Raw genomic sequence first — 19,940 nt, 5'->3', positions numbered from 1 at the left:
TGTATCAGCTGAGCACCGTATACCCAACCACATGATCACCAGTACATTATATACTCTGCCTTGTGTACCACCAGAGTCTCACACCGGGAACTACACCTGCCATGATGCACTGCTCGTATGATGCAACGGCAGGGGGCGTGTCCTGTGTGCTGGCGATCTCTGTGGGCGGGGCCATAGTATTTGATAAGCGGCCGGTTTGTGGGCGTGGTAAATTGGCGGGGATCTCAAGATCCAAACAAGAGGGCGGAGCGTGTTGCCGGTGGGCGGTGCGGATTGGCTGCTCCGTGACGGCAGGTGGGCGTGTCCGGGCCCGGTTATGTTCCCCGCTGCTCGGTGTCTCCTCAGAACTGTGTCCGGCCGGGGAAGCCGATGCCCGCGCTGGGCGCTCAGCACCGCAGGACCGTAGGGATGGAGCCGCGGGTGTTCGAGCTGTTCGGCCCAGGATGTGGCAGCGGTGGAGCCGGGCTGAGGGGGAAACCGGCAGCAAAGGCCAAGAAATCCGGCAAGAACCGAGGCCGGAGCAATAACCCACCCTACCTGCCACCGGAGGTGAGAGATATAGCGGCGCAGGGTGCCCGGTTTTCCCTTATAGTGGAGCTGCGCAGGGTGTCCGGTTTTCCCGTATAGAGGGGCAGGCAGCCCGGTGCCCCCGTATAGAGGGGCAGGCAGCCCGGTGCCCCCGTATAGAGGGGCAGGCAGCCCGGTGCCCCCGTATAGAGGGGCAGGCAGCCCGGTGCCCCCGTATAGAGGGGCAGGCAGGCGTAGGGTGTCCCTGCATAGAGAAGTAGGGTGCCCCTGTATAGAAGTGCAGGTTGCCCGGTTCCCCCGTGTAGATATGCAGGGTGCCCAGTACCCCCATAGAATGTAAGCTCCTATGAGCAGGGCCCTCTACCCTCTTGTGCATCTCCTTACTATATCTTCATCTATTTCTTACTCTCTACCAGGGCACCTAACACTTGGTTGCTTTGCATTGTTGCTTATCTGGGTGTTATGGTCGTGAATGTAGCAATGTATATTATCCATGTCCTGTAATGTATTGTACTGTAAGTCACTGTAAATCAATCAATTTGTTTATATACTTTGTAAGGTGCTGCGGAACACTTGTGGGCCATATAAATAAACGATAATAATAATAGTCGCGGGTGGCCCGGTGCCCCTGTATAGTGGTGCAGGGCACTTTGTGTCCTCACATAGAGGTGTAGGGTGCCCGGTGTCCTGGCATAGTTGTGCAGGGTGCCCAGTGCCCCCGTATAGAGGTGTAGCGTGTCCTTGTATAGAGAAGCAGGGTGCCTTGTTCTCCCACATAGAGGTGCAGGGTGCCCATTGCCACCATATAGATGTGCAGTCTGCCCTTCCCTGTTTACCCTTGTATAGAGGCATGGACTGCTCGGCGCCCCCATATAAAACTACAGTGTGACCCCAATATAGAGGTAAAGGGTGCCCGGTACAAATGCCTAGAGCGCAGGGTCCCCCCCTGTGTAGCAGCACAAGGTAGGTACCCATGTCCCCATATAGAGGTACAGGGTGCCCTCACTGTATAGTTGCAGGGTGTATGGTGCTCCCTGTATAGATGGGCATGGTGCCCTCATCCTGTATATTGTCCCATGCCCCCCTGTATTGAGACGTTTGGTGCCAGCCAGTATAATGCACTCTCATACGTGTGTGTTAGTTAATCTGTATGGCAGTGTTTCCAAAACCTGGTCCCCCGAGGGCTGAGACACCTAACAGTCCAGGTTTAAAGGCTATCCATGCATTAGAACTGATGACAGGTTCTGCTGTCAGTTTGGTTTAACCATCGCTGATTAAGCATGGATAGGGATAGCCTTAAAACCTGGACTGTTAGGGTGCCTTGAGGACCTAGTTTGGGAAATCCCTGTTACAGAGTATAAATGTACAGTGACTGGTGGTGGCTCTATCTATTGGAACAGCATATGATGGTGGGAACGTTCTCCTTACTTTAGCTGTCAGCGGGTTAAGTTTTATAGGAAATCCTGGTTACGTGGTTATATCGCTAACCCCTCCCTGCCTGTCTGTGACTGGTGGTTGTGATTAACCCCGTCCCTGCCTGCTTGTCACTTATGGGTATGATTAACCCCCTCCTTGCCTGTCACTGACCGTGTAATGTATGATTAGCCTCACTTCTTGCCTGTCTATTCTTTATTCTGTCGAGTCTCCTTTTAGTTAAAGTAAAAGGAGAGATTTTAAAAGGTCAATGTAATGTGGATTCCCCTGAATTCTTCCTAGGACATGACAATTTTAACATTGTCATTTACAGATTGCTCAGGTCTCAGGGAACAGAGGTGTAAACTGTTTAATGTGTCACTGATATGCAGACATTTATACACGTGATGAAGGTCTATGTGCAGAGTGGGGAGTACTATGCTGTATGTAGGTGTCTGACCAGTAATGTTGGTTCTGCTTTATTACAGGCAGAGGAAGGAAACATAGAATACAAGGTAAGTTCCACAATCTCCCCCTCTCCTGCCGCCTGGCCGTTCCCCCTCCGTGTGCATTATGGGATTCTCTCCTCTCTTATAGCTGAAGCTGGTGAACCCCTCCCAGTATCGCTTTGAGCACCTGGTAACCCAGATGAAATGGCGGCTTCAGGAGGGTCGCGGAGAGGCGGTGTACCAGATCGGTGTGGAGGATAATGGGCTCTTGGTGGGGCTGTCGGAGGAGGAGATGAGGGCATCACTACACACCCTGCACCGCATGGCTGAGAAGTACTGAATTTCCCATGTTGCCTGTGTTGTATATGTCTTATTGGGGTATTTGTTACTCTGACTGACGCCTCATCGTCACTGTAGGGTTGGGGCGGACATCACGGTGCTGCGGGAGCGGGAGGTGGATTATGACAGCAAATCCCCCAGGAAGATTACTGAGGTCCTGATCAGGAAAGTTCCGGATAACCAACAGGTAACATACCACAGTCCTGTAATTCTCATCCACCATGTAGGATATTGTGCGGACGTCATCCTATCTGAGCCACTCGGTAATGACCTAGTGTGTCCCTGGTATTATTCCACCAGCTCCTGTCATTCATCCTGCACTTTTCGACATCTCCGGATCCTTCCATCTCATTAACCTACCGGAAGACACTCCTCCCATTTCCAGTTACCGGTCTTTGTACCACCCCCCGCTCCCTGACCTCTGACCTGCTCCAATGTGTTCAATTCTCGTCTTCCCCAATTCATTGCCCTCACAATGGCTTCTTGTAAATAACGTCCCCTATATTATTTTATTTATAAGTTGCTGCAAAGTGCTATTATATTTTATTTATGAGTTGCTGCAGTATAACTGAGCATAAATACAATACACAACAGTTAAACATTGCACAAGAACAAAACATTACTGGAACCCCACAGATGGGGTGAATACAGTATACTTAACTGGATGTGAGTACAGTTGAGCAGTATATTAAATGCATGGATGGAATTACCAGAACAAACTACATGACCTACAGAAAACAATTCAGAATAAGATATGACTTGGGCAAACAGGAAGGACAGTTTTCAGACCCGTATTCAATTTGAAGCGAAAAAAAAGTCAGAGGCCGGACTTTTCTCCATCTTCGCCGCTTTTCTGCGTGAAAAAGTATCCCGTGTATCCCCATATTCAATTTCAAATCAGCGAAAACGGGACGCGGTGAAACTCACAGGCAAAAAGTCCTGTTTTTGGGGTAATCATCCTGACACCCCCCCCCCCCCCCCCCCTGAAAAGATGCTCTGACATGGGGGTTCACTGAGTACCCCCGATTAGCCCTACTGAATATATTTGGGGTTTTTGAATGGTCTGAATAGCCGCTATTTAGCGTCTGTCAGCAAGTGGTGAAGAATAGCATTTTGCAACTTTTTGGGAGGAAAATAAGTAGTCCCATCAAATTTGGGGAACATGAAAATGGGTGCAAGCATATTTTAAAGTTGCTAAAGTTAAGCATTAAAAAGCGCCAAAAACGCACCTTCAACAATTGCCTGCAATCAAAAATACACCTCCCCCATACTTCCAGAACACCCCAAAGGCTATTTTGCTAATTTTTGAATTTGTACCCCCACTTTGAATTTTTTTGCCCCTTGTTTTGGGATGTCCTTTGTGTTTTTTTTTTTTTTTACGCAGTTAGCGTCAGGGGGGGCGCTACAAAGGGTGCAGGCTGGTTCCTGCAACGTTGCATCCTAAAACCCCAATTCTGCTCTTTTTTTTTTCCGCCAGGTCTTCATAGGTGAAACTTTTTCGCCTATTGCATTGCGTTATCACGCCGGGGAAAAGACGCTGCAGTTGAATACAGAGATAAATTAAATCGGCAAAACTGACTTTTCGCTCCATTTGAATACGGCCCATAGTGTAGAGGGCCCTGCCCGTGAGCGCTTACATTCTCGATTGAGGGGGAATTGAGACGATAGGAGCAATTATGTTTAGCAGAGGAGGCTAAGTAGTTGCAGAAGAAAGTTTAAGGTGGGGATAGAGTAGGGTGAAGTGGGAAAGGATATTGGGGGAGTAGAAGCATACAAGGGGTGCAGTCTTGAGCACTTTTGAGGTTGGAGAGTAGGTCATAGTCCAGTTCAAATCCACTTATAACTCTTGCTCTAGATGCCGTGCATAAAAGGCAGGCCAAAGACTGTATGCAGGTTTTTAAAGTTATGGCGTTAAATAGGCGACATTGAATCAGCTGATGCAGGAGGAAGTGTTTACCAGTTACTGCAGGGGGCTAATTACCAAAGGGGAGGTTGCAGAAGTATTAGTTCACTGTTCAAAACAGACTTTCTTTAAGTATGAAAAGTTACAGCAGATAATGTAGGATGGAGTTACCTGTGATAGGAGAGATGGGGTGCAAACTCCAGTTACAGCCTTTTATGCTTTAGATGACATGCTTGAGATGGCAGGCCAAAGCCTGTATGCAAACCTTTACACTTATTCTGTAGGATTTATTCCCTTCCCAAAGTGCTGAGTGACCACTCGCTAGCTCCCTCTTCTATTATCCACTATCGTCCCCAGTGTGATCAATTGCTGATCCTAAATAAATTAATATAATGCAATAATGTCTTTTTCAGTTTCTAGACCTGCGAGTTGCTGTCCTTGGAAATGTGGATTCCGGAAAGTCTACTCTGCTGGGTGTACTCACACAAGGGGAACTGGATAATGGCCGTGGCCGGGCCAGGCTCAATCTCTTCCGCCACCTGCATGAGATCCAGTCCGGTCGGACATCCAGCATTAGCTTTGAGATCCTCGGGTTCAATAGCAAGGGGGAGGTGAGAGCAGGGCTGGGTGGAGGGTATTGATAGTAATGATGTGGATAGGGGGGAGAGGTGAGAGCAGGGCTGGTTGGAGGGTATTCATAGTAATGATGTGGGTAGGGGGAGAGGTAAGAGCAGGGCTGGTTGGAGGGTATTCATAGTAATGATGTGGATAGGGGGAGAGGTGAGAGCAGGCTTGGGTGGAGGGTATTGATAGTAATGATGTGGATGAGGCGAGATGAAAACATGACTGTGTGGTGGGTAATGGCAGTAATCCTGTGGATTTGGGAAGGTGAAATCCGGGCTGGGTAGGGGAGGGTAATGGTTGAAATGCCCTGGATGGGGGAATGTAATAGCAGGGCTGGGTGGAGGGTAATGGTAGTAATGCTATGATTGGGGAAAAGGTAATGGTAATAATGCACTGGATGTGTGGAGGGTAATGGTAGTAATGCCCAGGATGGAGGAAGGTGAAAGCAGGGCTGGGTGGAGGGTAAAGGCAGTAATGCCCTGGGTGGGGTGAGGTGAGAGCTGGGCTGGGTAGAGAGTAATGCTATAGATGGGAAGGGGGAGGGAGAGTAATGGTAGTAATGCAATGGATGGGGACAGATGAGATCAGGGATGGGGGAGGCTATTAGTAGTAATGTCCTGGATGGGGGGAGGCGAAAGTCTGGCTTGTTGAAGGGTACTGGTGTCAATGCCCTGGATGGGGGAGGTGAGAGCAGGACCATCATATGAGCTACCACCCCAGTCCACAAAACTTTGTCCTCTCCAGGGGTTTTCTGGTTGCAGTTTATCCACACCTGATTGAAGTAAAGTTATTTCCCCTGCCCTGGGGCTCATGGGAGTATGGGACCAGTAGTTGGACACGGAGATATCTCAAAATTCATCTTCACTTGCGCTAACTATATACAGCTCTGTACAGGGGACTGGCGGGAGAGGGACTGAGCACTGGGAATATCCTGTAGTTACCGGAGCAGAGAGCGTGTGGAGTAGATGGGATGATTTCTTGTGGTGGTCACTAGGCATCTGATGCCCTCTGGTGGCCAGTCTGACTACTCTGTGCCTTCTATTTGGGCAGGTGGTGAATTACAGTGAGTCTCGCACTGCAGAGCAGATCTGTGAAAGTGCCTCCAAGATGATCACATTCATAGACCTGGCCGGCCACCACAAGTACTTGAAGACGACCATCTTTGGCCTGACCAGCTACTGTCCTGACTTCGCCATGCTGGTGGTCAGTGCCAACACAGGGATTGGTAAGTGTGGTTCCCTAGCGGAGGATGACTGTGTTTTGTAGAATATGACCTTAGGCCGTTTGATAACTGTGTAGAAAATGGAGGGAAGAAAAAAACTCTGTAACCGCTACCGACCAATCGGCTCATCACAAACCTGCATTAGCGGTGTCTAGTATCTGATGGCAGCACTCGCCCCTTCACGGGTGGGGACAAACACTGCTCAGCAGACCCTTATGTGCTCCCATCTATAACCACCATCAGGGCTGTTGTGTGCTGGGATCGGTACTGACATTTTGAGGCGTAGTTCTTGCCACCTCAAGGTCCCCCCAAAATACCCTAATTTGCCCAAAAAGTGATAGTGGGGATGTTTCCTGGGAATAAGGAGTCAGAGAAGCCCCACTCGCCTGAAGGAGAACTGCGCTGTGTCACTTCTTTAATGAATACATGTGTCTCAAAGCCAGGAGCTTAAGGTGCCTACACACTTGGCGATATTTTAAACGATTTGCCCGATTCCGACGCATCGTGACGTCAAATCGTGTCAAATATGCCCAAATCGTGAGTGTCCACTTACGATCACGATGCGCGTCCCCGCAGGTCGTACATCGCATCTTCAGATCTGCCGTGCTCTAGGGCAGATTTGCCAATCTGGGACACGATGCACTGGAAAAAGTTAAGGATTCACGATAGATCGTTTGTCACATTGGACACTTTTTATACCAAATCGTGTGCAGGACTGCCGGGGAGCTGCCGGGGGACAGTTCAAGGGAAATCGTACACGATGTCGGATCGTGAGCACATCGCCAAGTGTGTAGGCACCTTTTACTTTAACAGTAAGGTGTTGGGATTGTAAATGTAGTGGGCGAAATGATGGGTGTGGCTTATCTAAAAAGGGGTGTGATTTCACTAGAGGGGGTGTGGTTTATTTAAACAGGGGAGGGGGGTAATTTATACTAACTGCTTAACTACAGCATGATGTTACAAAGTGACTTCATTATTACTACCTGCTTGGACTACTACAACCTGCTCTACTCCGGCCTGTCAGAAAAAACGATACTTTTGCGGCTGGTACTAAATGAAGAAGCCAGACTGCTCCCTAGCCAGCCACATTTTTGCCATAGAACACCTGCCCCCCCTGTCCCTTCACTTGGGGTCCTGGAACTAGTCAAATCTGTTCCAAGATTATTGGCACTAATAGCCCAACATAAGCAGGGTCCTGGGTACTTGAAGCAGCAACTGATTTCCCATAGTCCCACTTGCTCCCATCCATCAGCAAATGGAGAACTACTAACCGTATTTAAACTTTGTATATGGGGTTCAAGCTGTTAGCTTTGTGGCTCCTGCCCTGTGAAATTTGATGCCTCATCCAGCTGGAGAAGGCTTTAGGAATCTTCAAAGTCAGACTCAAGACTTTCCTGTTGCTCACGCATTTCATTAATTCACCTCTACCTTCATAATAACCAATTATCTGCTTTCTTTATGTACTCTGTTTAATCCTTCATTTGTTTATTTTTGTATCATGTGTTTCTTCAGTTGCAAATGTAAAATGCTTTTAACTTCTACTATGGGAAATTCATAGACTAAGTAAAATGTATTTGTAATATGCAGGGCAGGTCCCATCATATGATGCGGCCACTCTCGTGGCTAGAATACCAGACATACTTATCCAGCACCTTATCTGGTGCCCGAAATAATATACTGTATATAATATACGCTGCCTGCTATATGCAGATAAATGGAGCATGTGAGCGAGGAGTTAAAATAGAAGCCACACAAATGTGCCGCTACCGCCAGACAGCAGAAAAATAATTCAGTATTTTTCTGTTTCTTGACGTCTCATCGAAACTGGGGCCTCTTCCTGTAATGAGCGGTCTCTCTCGGCGACGTTCTGACTCTGCGGAGCTCCGAGGCACGAATTTAATGGTCTCCCACGATCCCATATTCTCATTCCATGGAGACAGACTGGGTCCAACATGGTGTAATGTACTGAAGCGTGACGTGGCAGATGGGAGAAGTGGGGTGACTTCCAAGGTATCGCAGACCCGCTCCCCATCAGTAAAGCAGAAGGTAGCGGAGCGGTTCCTGTCTCTGCCACCACATACAACTGATGCCAGACACTGCAACACGACTGCTGCTTTTGGAACATCTTAGACCAGGGATGGGGAACCTCAGGCCCGGGGGCCATATAAGACCCTCGGAATAATTTGGCCTGGCCCTTGAAGCTTTTTCTGCTAGCCTCATCTGGCCTAGAATGTCACCCTGCAGCCAGAATCTATGCAGCAGTGCCGCCTAGAGCGTCCTTAGGACGTTTCAGACAGTCACACCGCTGCCCTTACAGCTCCCTGGAGTATCCTCTGGATGCTCCGGGCATTGCTGTAATCACCTGCGAATGTGGCCCCTGCCCCGTGTTATGTCGTGCGGAGGTGTAATAGCCTGCACTGGGCCCGTGAATGTGATGTATATGTCAAAGTGGCCCTTGGCAGAAAAAAGGTTCCCCACCCTGTCTTGGACAAACCTTATCATTGTTATTTCACAAATGTTTTATTTTATTGCTGAAATATCAGGAAATAATATACACCACAAGTTCTAATGCAGCATATTCCGAAGGCATTAACAGCTATTCAAATGAAAATGGACTCTACAGCTAGTACCTTAGTGCAACACAGACTCTGTACTCTGGGGTGAGCTACATCCCCTCCCCGACAAGAACATCACATGCCCAGGACACATTCTTGCATACCTATTAGTAATACTGGGCGCACCTGAACCAGGCCCACCTGTAAAACTGCATTAAAGGGGCAATTCAGTTATACGCGGAACGGCACCTCCTGTCCAGCATCATTGCAAGTTTTTCTTCACACTCCATAGAGGTGTACAGAAAATGTAGCAAAGTTGAGGCATGCCGTAATAGGCATATTGAGTTTAATTGAACTGGTCCCCCTACGCTAATGGGCGCACATATGAAGCATACTTTACACTGTGATATAGGCTGGTGGGTGCTGTGTGTAGTACAGATCTCTGGGAATTAGACGTGTTCTGCAGAAGACAGAACCATAGGCTATAGCTCCTATGTCACCGTTAATCCCTGTACTCTGCCCAAATTTGGTATCGCTGCACTACGGAACACATTAAGGGGCTGTCTTTTGTGTTTACAGGACACTCATACATCATACAGGTGTCTGTGGACTCTAAGGAACGGTGCGCAAACAAACACAAAGGATAAAAGAATGATCGTAACTAACAGTACTGTCTACACAGGGATAGCGCAGAATTCACCAGCACAATACTTAGATGTTGCCGTCATGCAAACACTGTTATTATGTACACATATAAGGATTAAGTCTAGGGGTGTAACTTGGTATTTGAAGGCCCCATAGCAAACGTTTGTACAGGCCCCTATGTACCACCAGTGGTGAAAGATGTATATACCACCTATAACTTTGACTAGGAAGATGGGCCCCCCTCAGCTCTGGGTCCCATAGCAGCTGCCCCCTTTGCACATTGTAGTTATGCCCATGATTCATACACAGGTCACACGTGTACAAGGCTAGCTATTGTTCCTTTCAATAAGAACTGCTAGTCCTGAGATAACAAAATGTGGTAATGCGCTGAGGACAAGGTATCGCCTGACGAGGCTGATGTTATTGTAATGTCGCACAAAACGTTGGCCGTTCAGAATTATGCGTTGCACAAAACAATCTCACTGTAAAACAGAGGGTCCTCAGAGCTCACAGTCTAATGGTAAAATCGTTCATCTGACCGTGTGTATGTACCAACGATTTGAACGATTTCAGACAGTATTAAAATGAATGAAATCGTCAAAATCTGACTGCAAATGCATGATGATGTCAGATATCGATATCTGACATGCGGGAACGCACATCGTTCATTGTCGTAGGCCCACATGTCAGATTTTCTTTCAGATTTGAACGATTTTTAAAATCGTTATCGTTCATACCTGACAACAAATCTGACCGTGTGTATGCACCATAAGAGAGAGCAATGTTGAGACAATAGGAGCTGGTAGAACCTGTAGAGGGAGTAGTGTGAGACAGTGGTTATTCGGACCCCTCATTATTCTTTAAGGACGGAGAGGCTCCATGCGTTTGACCCCTGTGTGTCCTGCTGTTAGTAGCCTCATTCTGAGGGGATTAACCATGCACTTGGCTGCTCCAACACAAATATCAGTTCTGGGGATTGTATCTGTCTAGCATGTAATGTTAGCACCAGTTGTATGTTGACTGTAATGCACAGATGTGTAACTGCTCCCTACGTCTCTCTGCAGCAGGGACAACGCGGGAGCACCTGGGACTGGCCATGGCTCTCAAGGTGCCTTTTTTTTTGGTGGTCAGTAAAGTTGACCTCTGCTCCCCACAGACCGTAGAAAGGACGCTCCGGCAGCTGGAACGTACTCTAAAGCAGCCCGGGTGTAACAAAGTGCCTTTCATGGTGCGATCTGAGGACGATGCAGTCACTGCCGCCCAGCAATTTGCTCAGTCACCAAAGTAAGTACCAAGTGGCCCCAGTCCCTGATCCCTGTCCCATTTGGCTCTGGATCTATGTATGGTTCTATAACCCCAGACTTTCTCTCTTTTTCAACAGCATCACTCCGATCTTCGCCCTTTCCAGTGTGTCCGGAGACTCTCTGGACCTCCTGAAAGTTTTCCTGAATATTTTACCCCCTCTCACAAACAGTCGAGAGCAGGAAGAGTTGATGCAGCAGCTGCCTGAGTTCCAGGTTTGTGATTGGGGAGGTCCAGTGCAGAATTCCAGGTCAATGATTGATTAGTTTAGATGTAGCGTTCAAGGTTAGTGATAGGGCGGGTGAAGTCTAGTGGGAGTGAGGAGATTCCATGCAGTGCTCCAGGTCAGTGATTGGACTGTGAGAGAGAGAGGGGGAGGAGTTCTAGTATAAAGTTCCAGGTCCGTTATTAGACAGTGTGGGGGGGACAGATGCACATTTTAATGTTAGTAGTTGTACAGTGAGTGTGTGAGGAGATCAGATGCAGTGTTCAGCTTTGGTAATTGGACAATGGGTGGGGGGAGGTGTCAAGATACATAATTCCAGGTCCGTGATAGGAGAGTATTGGGTGGTTCAGATGCAGAGTTCCAGGTTGATGATTGGACTGTAAGTGGTGGATTTTAGATGCAGAGTTACGTGTGTGTGTGTGTGTGTGTGTGTGTGTGTGTGTGTGTCCAGGCTAGTTATTGGACATGCTGGGAGTTCAGATACTGAGTTCCAGGTTAGTGATTGGATGTAGGGGTGTCAGTAGATCTGCTACTGTGTTCCAGGTTAGTGACTAAACTATGACTCTTTGTATTTAATGCTTTGATAAGGAAGTTATCTTTGTATGTTCGATTTCTATAAGGCTGAGGGTTGGCGGGGGGAGTCCCTGGTTTCAGTTCCCTGTGTAGCTGTATCAGACAATTTCTCCAGCTCAGGGAATGTTGTTCTCTCGGCAGGTTGATGAGATCTATACAGTTCCTGAAGTTGGGACAGTGGTGGGAGGAACACTGTACAGGTAAGAGCCACTGATAGGACATTAAATGGTGGTAACCTGCGTATTAGGGGTCTGAGGAGTGGTATACGAAAGAAGTTTACAATGCTGGGTATTCTGTTCAGGAAGCTCCTCATATAGACTGGGTTCAGCTTCAGGATTTTTTAACTTCATTAGGTGATTATGTACTGGCTGGACCTCTTGTGTAACCAAATCTGACAACACCGGCCATATGATGCTGAGGCTAAACCGCTGCAGCTTACGGGTCACCAGTTGTATGGCCAACGTCCCACCAAGTTTACTGTCCATCCCAAACAACATCTGACTGATTTGTTATAAAACAGAATCACAGTGTGTATGGTCACCTTTACGCAGATCTTTTAATGGTGAGGGGTCAGTATATACACTTATATCTTATTACATTTCTCTTATTGCAGAAAGGCTGGGTATAGAGAAGTATCATTCAGTAGGGTGGGGACAGTATTTACAGTAATATTACATGGCAGAGTTTGGGGGGTGGGTTAGTGTGAAAAGTAATATCACATGGCAGAGGAGTTGGTGGTGGGTGGCAGTGTGTAGTATCAGCTGTGTGAGGTTTAGGCAGTCTGTAGAGCAACATTACACCAGAGTGGAGATGGGTAGTGTGAATAGTAATATTACGTTCGAGTGTAGGGTGGTAGTGTGTGCAGCAATATCACATGGCAGAGGAGTTGGTGGTGGGTGGCAGTGTGCAGTAATATCACATGGCAGAGGAGTTGGTGGTGGGTGGCAGTGTGCAGTAATATCACATGACAGGAGTTGGTAGTGGGTGGCAGTGTGTAGTATTACAGCAGTCTGTAGAGTACTATTGCACAGCAGAGTGGAGGTGGGTAGTATCACATTAGAGTGTGGGTTGGTATTGTGTGTGTGTGTGTATAGCAATATCACGTGGCAGTGTGTAGAGCAATATTACAGAGTGGAGGTAGGTAGTGTGACTAGTAATATCGCATTAGAGTGCAGTAATTTCACATGGCAGAGGAGTTGGTGCTGGGTGGCAGTGTGTGCAGTAATATCACATGGCAGAGGAGTTGGTGCTGGGTGGCAGTGTGTGCAGTAATATCACATGGCAGAGGAGTTGGTGCTGGGTGGCAGTGTGTGCAGTAATATCACATGGCAGAGGAGTTGGTGCTGGGTGGCAGTGTGTGCAGTAATATCACATGGCAGAGTGGGGGGGGATATTGTGTAGCGTAGTATTGCACAGAAAGGTGGGTTGGCAGTAAGGGCTTGTATTTTGTTATGTTCTATAGTGACTGTTTTGTTTAACACTTTTCAGTGGTGTGTGTAAGGAGGGTGAGCGCCTTGTGGTTGGCCCCACAGATGTGGGGAGTTTTTTACCACTCAAAGTGTGCAGTATACAGCGAAACAGATCTGCGTGTCGGGTGCTACGCGCAGGACAAGCCGCTACCCTTGCACTTGGGGCCTTTGACCGATCCCTGCTCAGAAAGGTAAGTGCATGCTGAGATGAGCTTACACTCTGCAGAAATGGTGTCAGAGTAGTGACTGTCTCCCTTCTCTGCTCAGGGCATGGTACTGGTCAGTCCGGAGATGCTCCCCACTGTATGCTGGATGTTCGAAGCTGAGATCGTACTTCTATTTCACGCCACTTCCTGCAGGCGCGGGGTACAGGTGACGGTGCACGTGGGGAATGTCAGACAGACAGCCGTCCTGGAACACATACATGGCAAGGTGAGATGGGGAGACATTCTCCTGGAATCCATCCTCCGTATCTCGCTTATTTCTCCTCATCTAAGCTCCCTTTATCTCTTCCTTCTCCTCTTCTAAGCTCCCTTTCTTCTTCAGGGTCCATAGGCTCCACAGGGAGACCTTGGGGTATATCTGGATCCTGGGCACCATGCAGTTAAAAGCTTAGCTCCCAGGATGCACTGGAACCATCCTCCTCTATACCCCTCCCCCGAGCCAGAGGCACCTCCGTTCTAGTTGGTGCCCGGCCGGAGTCGGATCACTGTTTTGTGCAGGGGGCTGATTAGCAGCCACAAAGCTGTTTTAATTTTATGAGTTATTAGTTTTCTTTTTTACTTTGACTCTTCAGAGCAGTCAGCAGCAGGCTGCTAGTACCGTTTGCTAGCAGTCCAAACCTCCGGTCTCTGGGGACAGACCGGAGGTGCTGGCGGTGGTGGCAGGCCCCCAATACCCTGCGCTTCCACTAGACCACCAGAGACTTGAAGTTGGTAGCGGGAACCAGCGGCCTGGGAGATAATTGCTGGCCAGGGGAGGCAGCCTTCTCTGTTCAGTGGATCCTCCCCTCAGCTCAGCGTGCCTTTCCGCTAAGGTCTGGCTTTGCTGAGCTGCTCTCCTCCTACGGCCACGACCCCTCTGAGGTCTCCGGCGGCCATTTTCTCTTGGTGCATCGCAGATCTCTCCGGGCAGCGTGTGGTCCAGTCCCCCTGTATCTCTCCCCTGGGGTTAGTGTATACAGCAGTATAACTAGTGTTCACTCTAGTTCCGGCGGCAGACACTGCGCCAGACCTAGAGCAAGGGCACTTCTGCACTTGCCCGAAAGGGGCGGCGTGACAAATGAAAAGGGGGTGTGTCTTTATAACGCATCACTCTTGGGGTCGTGCCCGGTACTAACTGACATGCCAGGCAGCCCCCAAGCATCACGGTCGCTGTGAATGGATGCTGGGCGCATGCGCTGGAGGGTAGGGTGCTTTCTGCCCTTCAGAAATAGGGCAGGACGCGGCGCCCCGCTGAAACAGCCTGGCGGGAACGCTACTACAGCTTTCCCAGACACTGAATCTGGGCAGTTGATTGTAGTGCCAATTTGCAGTAGGTGATTTCTATCTGCATTGTATGTGACTTATGCTAGCGCTGACTGTCTTTTTTTCCGATCTATCCCTTACCCTTTCTACAGCCCTAACAGGTGTATTTGGGGAGGTTCTTTGCTCTCCTCCCATATATAAACTCAAGTATTTGTGAGGTCTGTCACATACAGTTGTGTGCTGCACGGTGCCATATTGTTGGGCCAGTGATTTGTATACTTTATTAGTGTCTAGTATTGCGCTTCCTGATATATAATATAATATAATATATATTTTTTATTTATTACTGGTTACTACTCTATTCTGGTCCAAAAGCCGAATGGGTCTCATCGGCCTATCTTCAACCTAAAATCTCTGAACAAGTTCCTCGGGGTGCCCAGGTTCAGGATGGAAACTTTACAATCCATCATACTGGCTATGGAACCTGGGGATTACATGGTATCACTGGACATTCACGATGCATACCTACATGTCCCCATAACGCCTTCCCACCAGCGTTATCTGCAGTTTGCTATACTGCAACAACACTTCCAGTTTCGGGCACTGCCTTTCGGCCTCTCCAAGTCTCCAAGGGTATTTACCAAAATTATGGTCGTCATGGCAGCCCATCTACGGAGTCAGGGTATATGACTCCTGCAGTACCTAGACGGCCTACTCTTGCTGGCGGGCTCTCCAGAGGTACTTCAGCAACACCTGCACCTAATAATCACTTGTCTACAAGCGCACGGGTGGCTGATCAATTGGAAAAAGTCCTCCCTAATTCCCTCACAGAAGATGATTCATTTGGGAGCCTTTCGGGATTCTTATCAGCAGAGAATTTTTCTATCTCCAGAAAAGATCTCCTCTCTGCAACTGCGAGTGCGCAGTTGTTGGGTGTCAGTACACTCGGCAATGCAGGTTCTAGGATCCATGGTGTCCACATTCGACATGGTGGAATAGGCTGAGTTCCATTCAAGGCCCCTACAGGGGCTGATACTAAACAAGTGGAACAGGTTACCCCATCGGATCAGGACTCAGACGCTGGTGCTTTCTCTGGAGGTGCACCTGTCTCTAGCTTGGTGGCTACAAACAACTCATCTCGCCAAGGGTCGCCCTTTTTGCATCCCGGACTGGGTACTTCCGACAATGGATGCCAGTGTCCGGGGTTGGGGCGCAGTGACTGGCCCGCACTAATTTCAGGGCTGTTGGACAGCGGACGAAGCAAAACTCTCCAATCAACATATTGGAACTTCGGGCTGTGTACAGGGCTCTCATGATAAGACACGTTCTTCACAGAAAAGCCGTGCAGGTTCAGTCCTACAATGCCACCACGGTGGCTTACATCAACCATCAAGGGGGGGACTCTAAGTCGGGCAGCAATGACAGAAGTGGCCCACATCCTGACTTGGGCAGAGTGTCACCTCCCCGCCATCTCGGCAGTGTTCATTCCGGGAGTTCTCATTTGGGAAGCGGACTTCCTCAGCCGTCACGACTTGCATCCAGGGGAATGGTCTCTTCACCAAGAGGTGTTTCAACGCCTAGTGGACAAATGGGGCCTCTCATCACAATCACAAGTTGCCAGTGTACGGGTTCAGAACAAGAGATGCCGAAGCAAGCTTAGTGGATGCTCTGTCAGTGAAGTAGACCTTCCAGTTTGCATACCTATTTCCTCCAGTATCCCTGCTTCCTCGGGTTCTTCGGAAGTTCAAACAGGACGGCGGCACGGTCCTGCTGGTGGCTCCTGCTTGGTCCAGATGTCACTGGTTCTCAGATCTACGGACTCTCGCTATCGACACTCCGTTCCTGCTTCCTCAACGTCCGGACTTGTCTCAGGGTCCTTGGCTTTACCTGGACCTGGATCGTCTGTCTTTGACCTCGTGGCTCTTGAGACATCCATCCTAAGGTCCAGGGGATTCTCTAGTTCGGTCATCAACACGATGCTTTGAGTGCGTAAACCTGATTCAACCAGGATCTATCACAGAGTGTGGCATACTTATTTCCAGTGGTGTTGCACAAGGGATTACGACCCTCAAGTGTTTCCAGAAAACTAGCATTCCTTCAAGCTGGTTAGGACCTCGGCCTACGCCTGGCCTCGTTGAAGGTGCATGTCTCTGCACTGTCATGGTGGTTCCAGCGAAGGATAGCTCCGCTCCTGGATATCGACACCTTTTTTTTTTTTTCAGTGAGTTCTCTGGATTTCTACCTCCCTCTGTCCCACCCGTGGCTCCTTGGGATTTGGCGGTAGTTCTCCGAGCCCTCCAGGGTCCTCCATTTGAACCACTAGATTCGGTGGAAATTAAGTGGTTAACTGCTAAGACTTTTTCTTCTGGTAATTGTATCTGCCAGGAGGGTGTCAGAATTTGGGGCATCCTCCCTTTCTGATATTTCACCAGGACAGGGCTATGCTTCGCACTCGCCTTGAGTTTCTTCCTAAAGTGGTTTCTAATTTCCACATTAATCAGGAAAATATAGTACCGGCCTTTCAGTCACCTGACCTCTCGGCAGGTGAGGCCTCGTTGGATGTGGTCCGTGCTCTAAAAATTTATATGGACCGGACCAGTTCCCATCGGAAATTGGACTCCTTATTTGTGCTCTTTGTGGCTTGGCCATCCCTTCTTGTGAAATCCAAACAAACATTGGCTAGATGGCTTCGTATGACTATATCAGAGGCTTACACAGAGGCAGGCCTGCCTGTTCTGGCTTCTGTTGCTGCTCATTTTACTCTGTCTGTGGGCAGACAGAGTAAAGCCTGTGCAGCTCGCCGTGGCGCCTCTGCTGTTCCACGTGGTCTTCTATCCAGATCTTTCTAAGGTTCTATGCATTTGATACCTTCGCCTCTCAGGATGCTTCCTTTTGGGCGCTGGATTCTCCTCTCAGCGTAGGAGCGTCCCCACGCTTAAAAGGACTGCTTTGGGACATCCCCAAGGTCTCCCTGTGGAGCCTATGGACCCTGAAGAAGAAAATAAGAGTTAATAAAGGTAAGTTATTACCATAACTCTTTCGTCGAAGTCCACAGGGCACCCGCCTTCATATGGGCTCTTGTACTGGTCATCGGTTTTCCGTCTCCTTCTCTGTGAGTGTGATTTTCAAGTGTTCCAGTCTTTCTTCTCTTTTTACCCCTCCGGCCTCTGGCTCGGGGGTGGGGTATAGAGGAGGATGGCTCTAGTGCATCCTGGGAGCAAAGTTTTTAACTGCGTGGTGCCCAGGATTCAGATCCAGCTATACCCCAAGGTCCCCCTGTGGACCCTATGGACTTCGAAGAAAGAAAGTTAACAAAGGTAAGTTCTTACCATAACTCTCATTTTTATCTCTTCCTTCTTCTTTTCATCTAAGCTCTCCCTGTATCGTTTGTCTCCTTATCTAAGCCCCATGTTTTCTCGTTATCATCAACCTCCATGGTCTTATTTTTCTCATTGAAGCCCCACATCCAGTCATCTTCCATCTCATCCCCTCCTACTTTAAGCAGGGTACACACTGGGCCATATATCGGCCCTTCAACCAAACGACCAATATATGGCGAGCGAGTCAGTGGGTCTGTACCCCAGCTATGGATGTTCAGACATGTTGCAGCTGGCCGATATATCTGCACATCTGGTTGTGTGTATGGGCGGTCAGCTGACCATCTGTACACTTGCTGCGGGGACTGCCAGCTCAACTGGGCGGGCAAATACAAATGCCTGCAGAGTTGTGATGTCAGGGAACACACATTGAGCAGGCGATTGGTAAGTCTGTATAGCTTACCTGATTGGCCGCTGTGTTGGTGGATCAGTCGCCACAGTGTGTACCCAGCTGTACTCTTTGTACTAATCTAGCCCTCTCAAAGTTTTTGATCTCATCTCAGCTTCCCTTCTTGTATGTCTCTTCCTAAGCCTCATCTAGATATCTCTTTACTTGTCTTTTTCCACTTCTAATCTAAGCCCCTCCCCCCCCCCCCCCCCTCATTCTTCCACCAGAATGAGCTTCGGACAGGAGAGAAGGCGGTGGTCCGTTTCCGCTTCATAAAACACCCTGAGTACCTAAAGCCTGGTACCAAGCTTCTTTTCAGGGAGGGAGTTACCAAGGGAATTGGACACGTGTGCAGCCTACAGGTCATCACCACAGTGATCAGCAACCACTGACCCACGACTGCCGCGGTGGGGTGTCCAAGAAGTCACCGGCCTGGTTCCAGCAGCCTCGTTTTTAGAATCTTCCCATATAAACCATTCTCTTTGCCCAGTTTTATTCTGCAATGACAGGTGTCTTTTATACAAGCAGTTTTTAAACATCCTTTTTCTACTGTCTGTGACTTTTTTTTTTTTAAAAGAAAAACTAAAACCATCCCCAAAAAAAAGGATTTTTTTTTTTTCTTCCCCCTTCCTAGTCACCAGCTGTGTGTTATAGGGTGATCGGGGGCACTCATCAGATATACAATCCCTTATAGATGGAAAACACATTGCTGATATTTCATATCATGCTAAAGACAAACACATTAATGACCCCCAGTGCCAGGAAAACCGGATTCATGCTTCCTTGGAACAGAGCTATAATCCTAAGAGCGTCCAGTACTTGTTGATGGCGTACAAGTGACAACATTACAGGTTCTCCCAGAATCAGATATATTATTGTATGGGGTAAACTGCTCCTCCTCTTCTCCAAAGACCATTTTTGTCAGGCACAATGGGTTAATCAAACGAGGTAATGACTGCTATTATGTGCTGAGGGTGGGGGGCAGCGAGTGGGACAGGTCCAGATTCAGAGTGTTCAAATTATGTAGCTCCTGATTTGGGGAAGTGACTCGGTACTCTGCGGCTAGTGTAGCAAGAGGTCGGCAGAGTTTCGCTGCTCTCCCTCTCCACGTGTGCAGTTATATTGTATTATTGTGTGTTTATCATTTTGCACGTTATGTACAGAATAAATTGTTTTACCGAGTGTGTCTGGTCCCTTCTTCCATCTGCAAAAATCGCTCGTTGGTAATAGGCTATTGTTCCTGAGGTAGGAGACGTGGAGCTTGCCCTTTTACCTGGCTTTAGCGATGGGAGTATATTAATGGGCGTAGATTCACAGACCCCTGCCCATTAATAAAGTATTAATCCTCGTCATAGGGATTCATTCTATGTCAGCCACTTCCCCACAGGATAAGAGTAATTATTCTGCCATGGAAGAACAGAAGGCAATGAAGATTAAGGTACATACTATTTTCCTAGGTCT

The 19,940-nt window shown here is 48.4% G+C and overlaps 1 protein-coding gene across 1 annotated transcript; it reads left to right on the top strand.

Moving 5' to 3' along the window:
- Nucleotides 1–224: 224 nt before the first annotated feature.
- GTPBP2 (GTP binding protein 2) lies at nt 225–19,661 on the top strand. The gene is made up of 12 exons (XM_088443000.1): nt 225–549; nt 2,430–2,456; nt 2,539–2,723; nt 2,808–2,916; nt 5,046–5,243; nt 6,307–6,481; nt 10,743–10,962; nt 11,060–11,195; nt 11,921–11,979; nt 13,268–13,439; nt 13,516–13,680; nt 18,707–19,661. Exons 1-12 carry the CDS (start codon nt 370–372, stop codon nt 18,869–18,871), a joined length of 1,791 nt encoding a protein of 596 aa, XP_088299126.1. The 5' UTR covers nt 225–369; the 3' UTR covers nt 18,872–19,661.
- Nucleotides 19,662–19,940: the final 279 nt, after the last annotated feature.

Source organism: Taudactylus pleione, unplaced genomic scaffold, assembly GCF_031769625.1.
Source record: "Taudactylus pleione unplaced genomic scaffold, aTauple2 ptg000320l, whole genome shotgun sequence".
Classification (NCBI taxonomy): domain Eukaryota; kingdom Metazoa; phylum Chordata; class Amphibia; order Anura; family Myobatrachidae; genus Taudactylus; species Taudactylus pleione.
The sequence above is the reverse complement of the archived record's forward strand: the minus strand, read 5'-3'. Positions and strand labels throughout refer to the sequence as shown.

Excerpts from the sequence above, each read along its gene's own strand:
- GTPBP2 (XM_088443000.1), top strand. The coding sequence starts at position 370 with ATGCCCGCGCTGGGCGCTCAGCACCGCAGGACCGTAGGGATGGAGCCG. Across the intron at positions 13,440-13,515 it reads ACCGATCCCTGCTCAGAAAG|GGCATGGTACTGGTCAGTCC; the intron begins GTAAGTGCATGC and ends TTCTCTGCTCAG. Across the intron at positions 13,681-18,706 it reads TGGAACACATACATGGCAAG|AATGAGCTTCGGACAGGAGA; the intron begins GTGAGATGGGGA and ends TTCTTCCACCAG.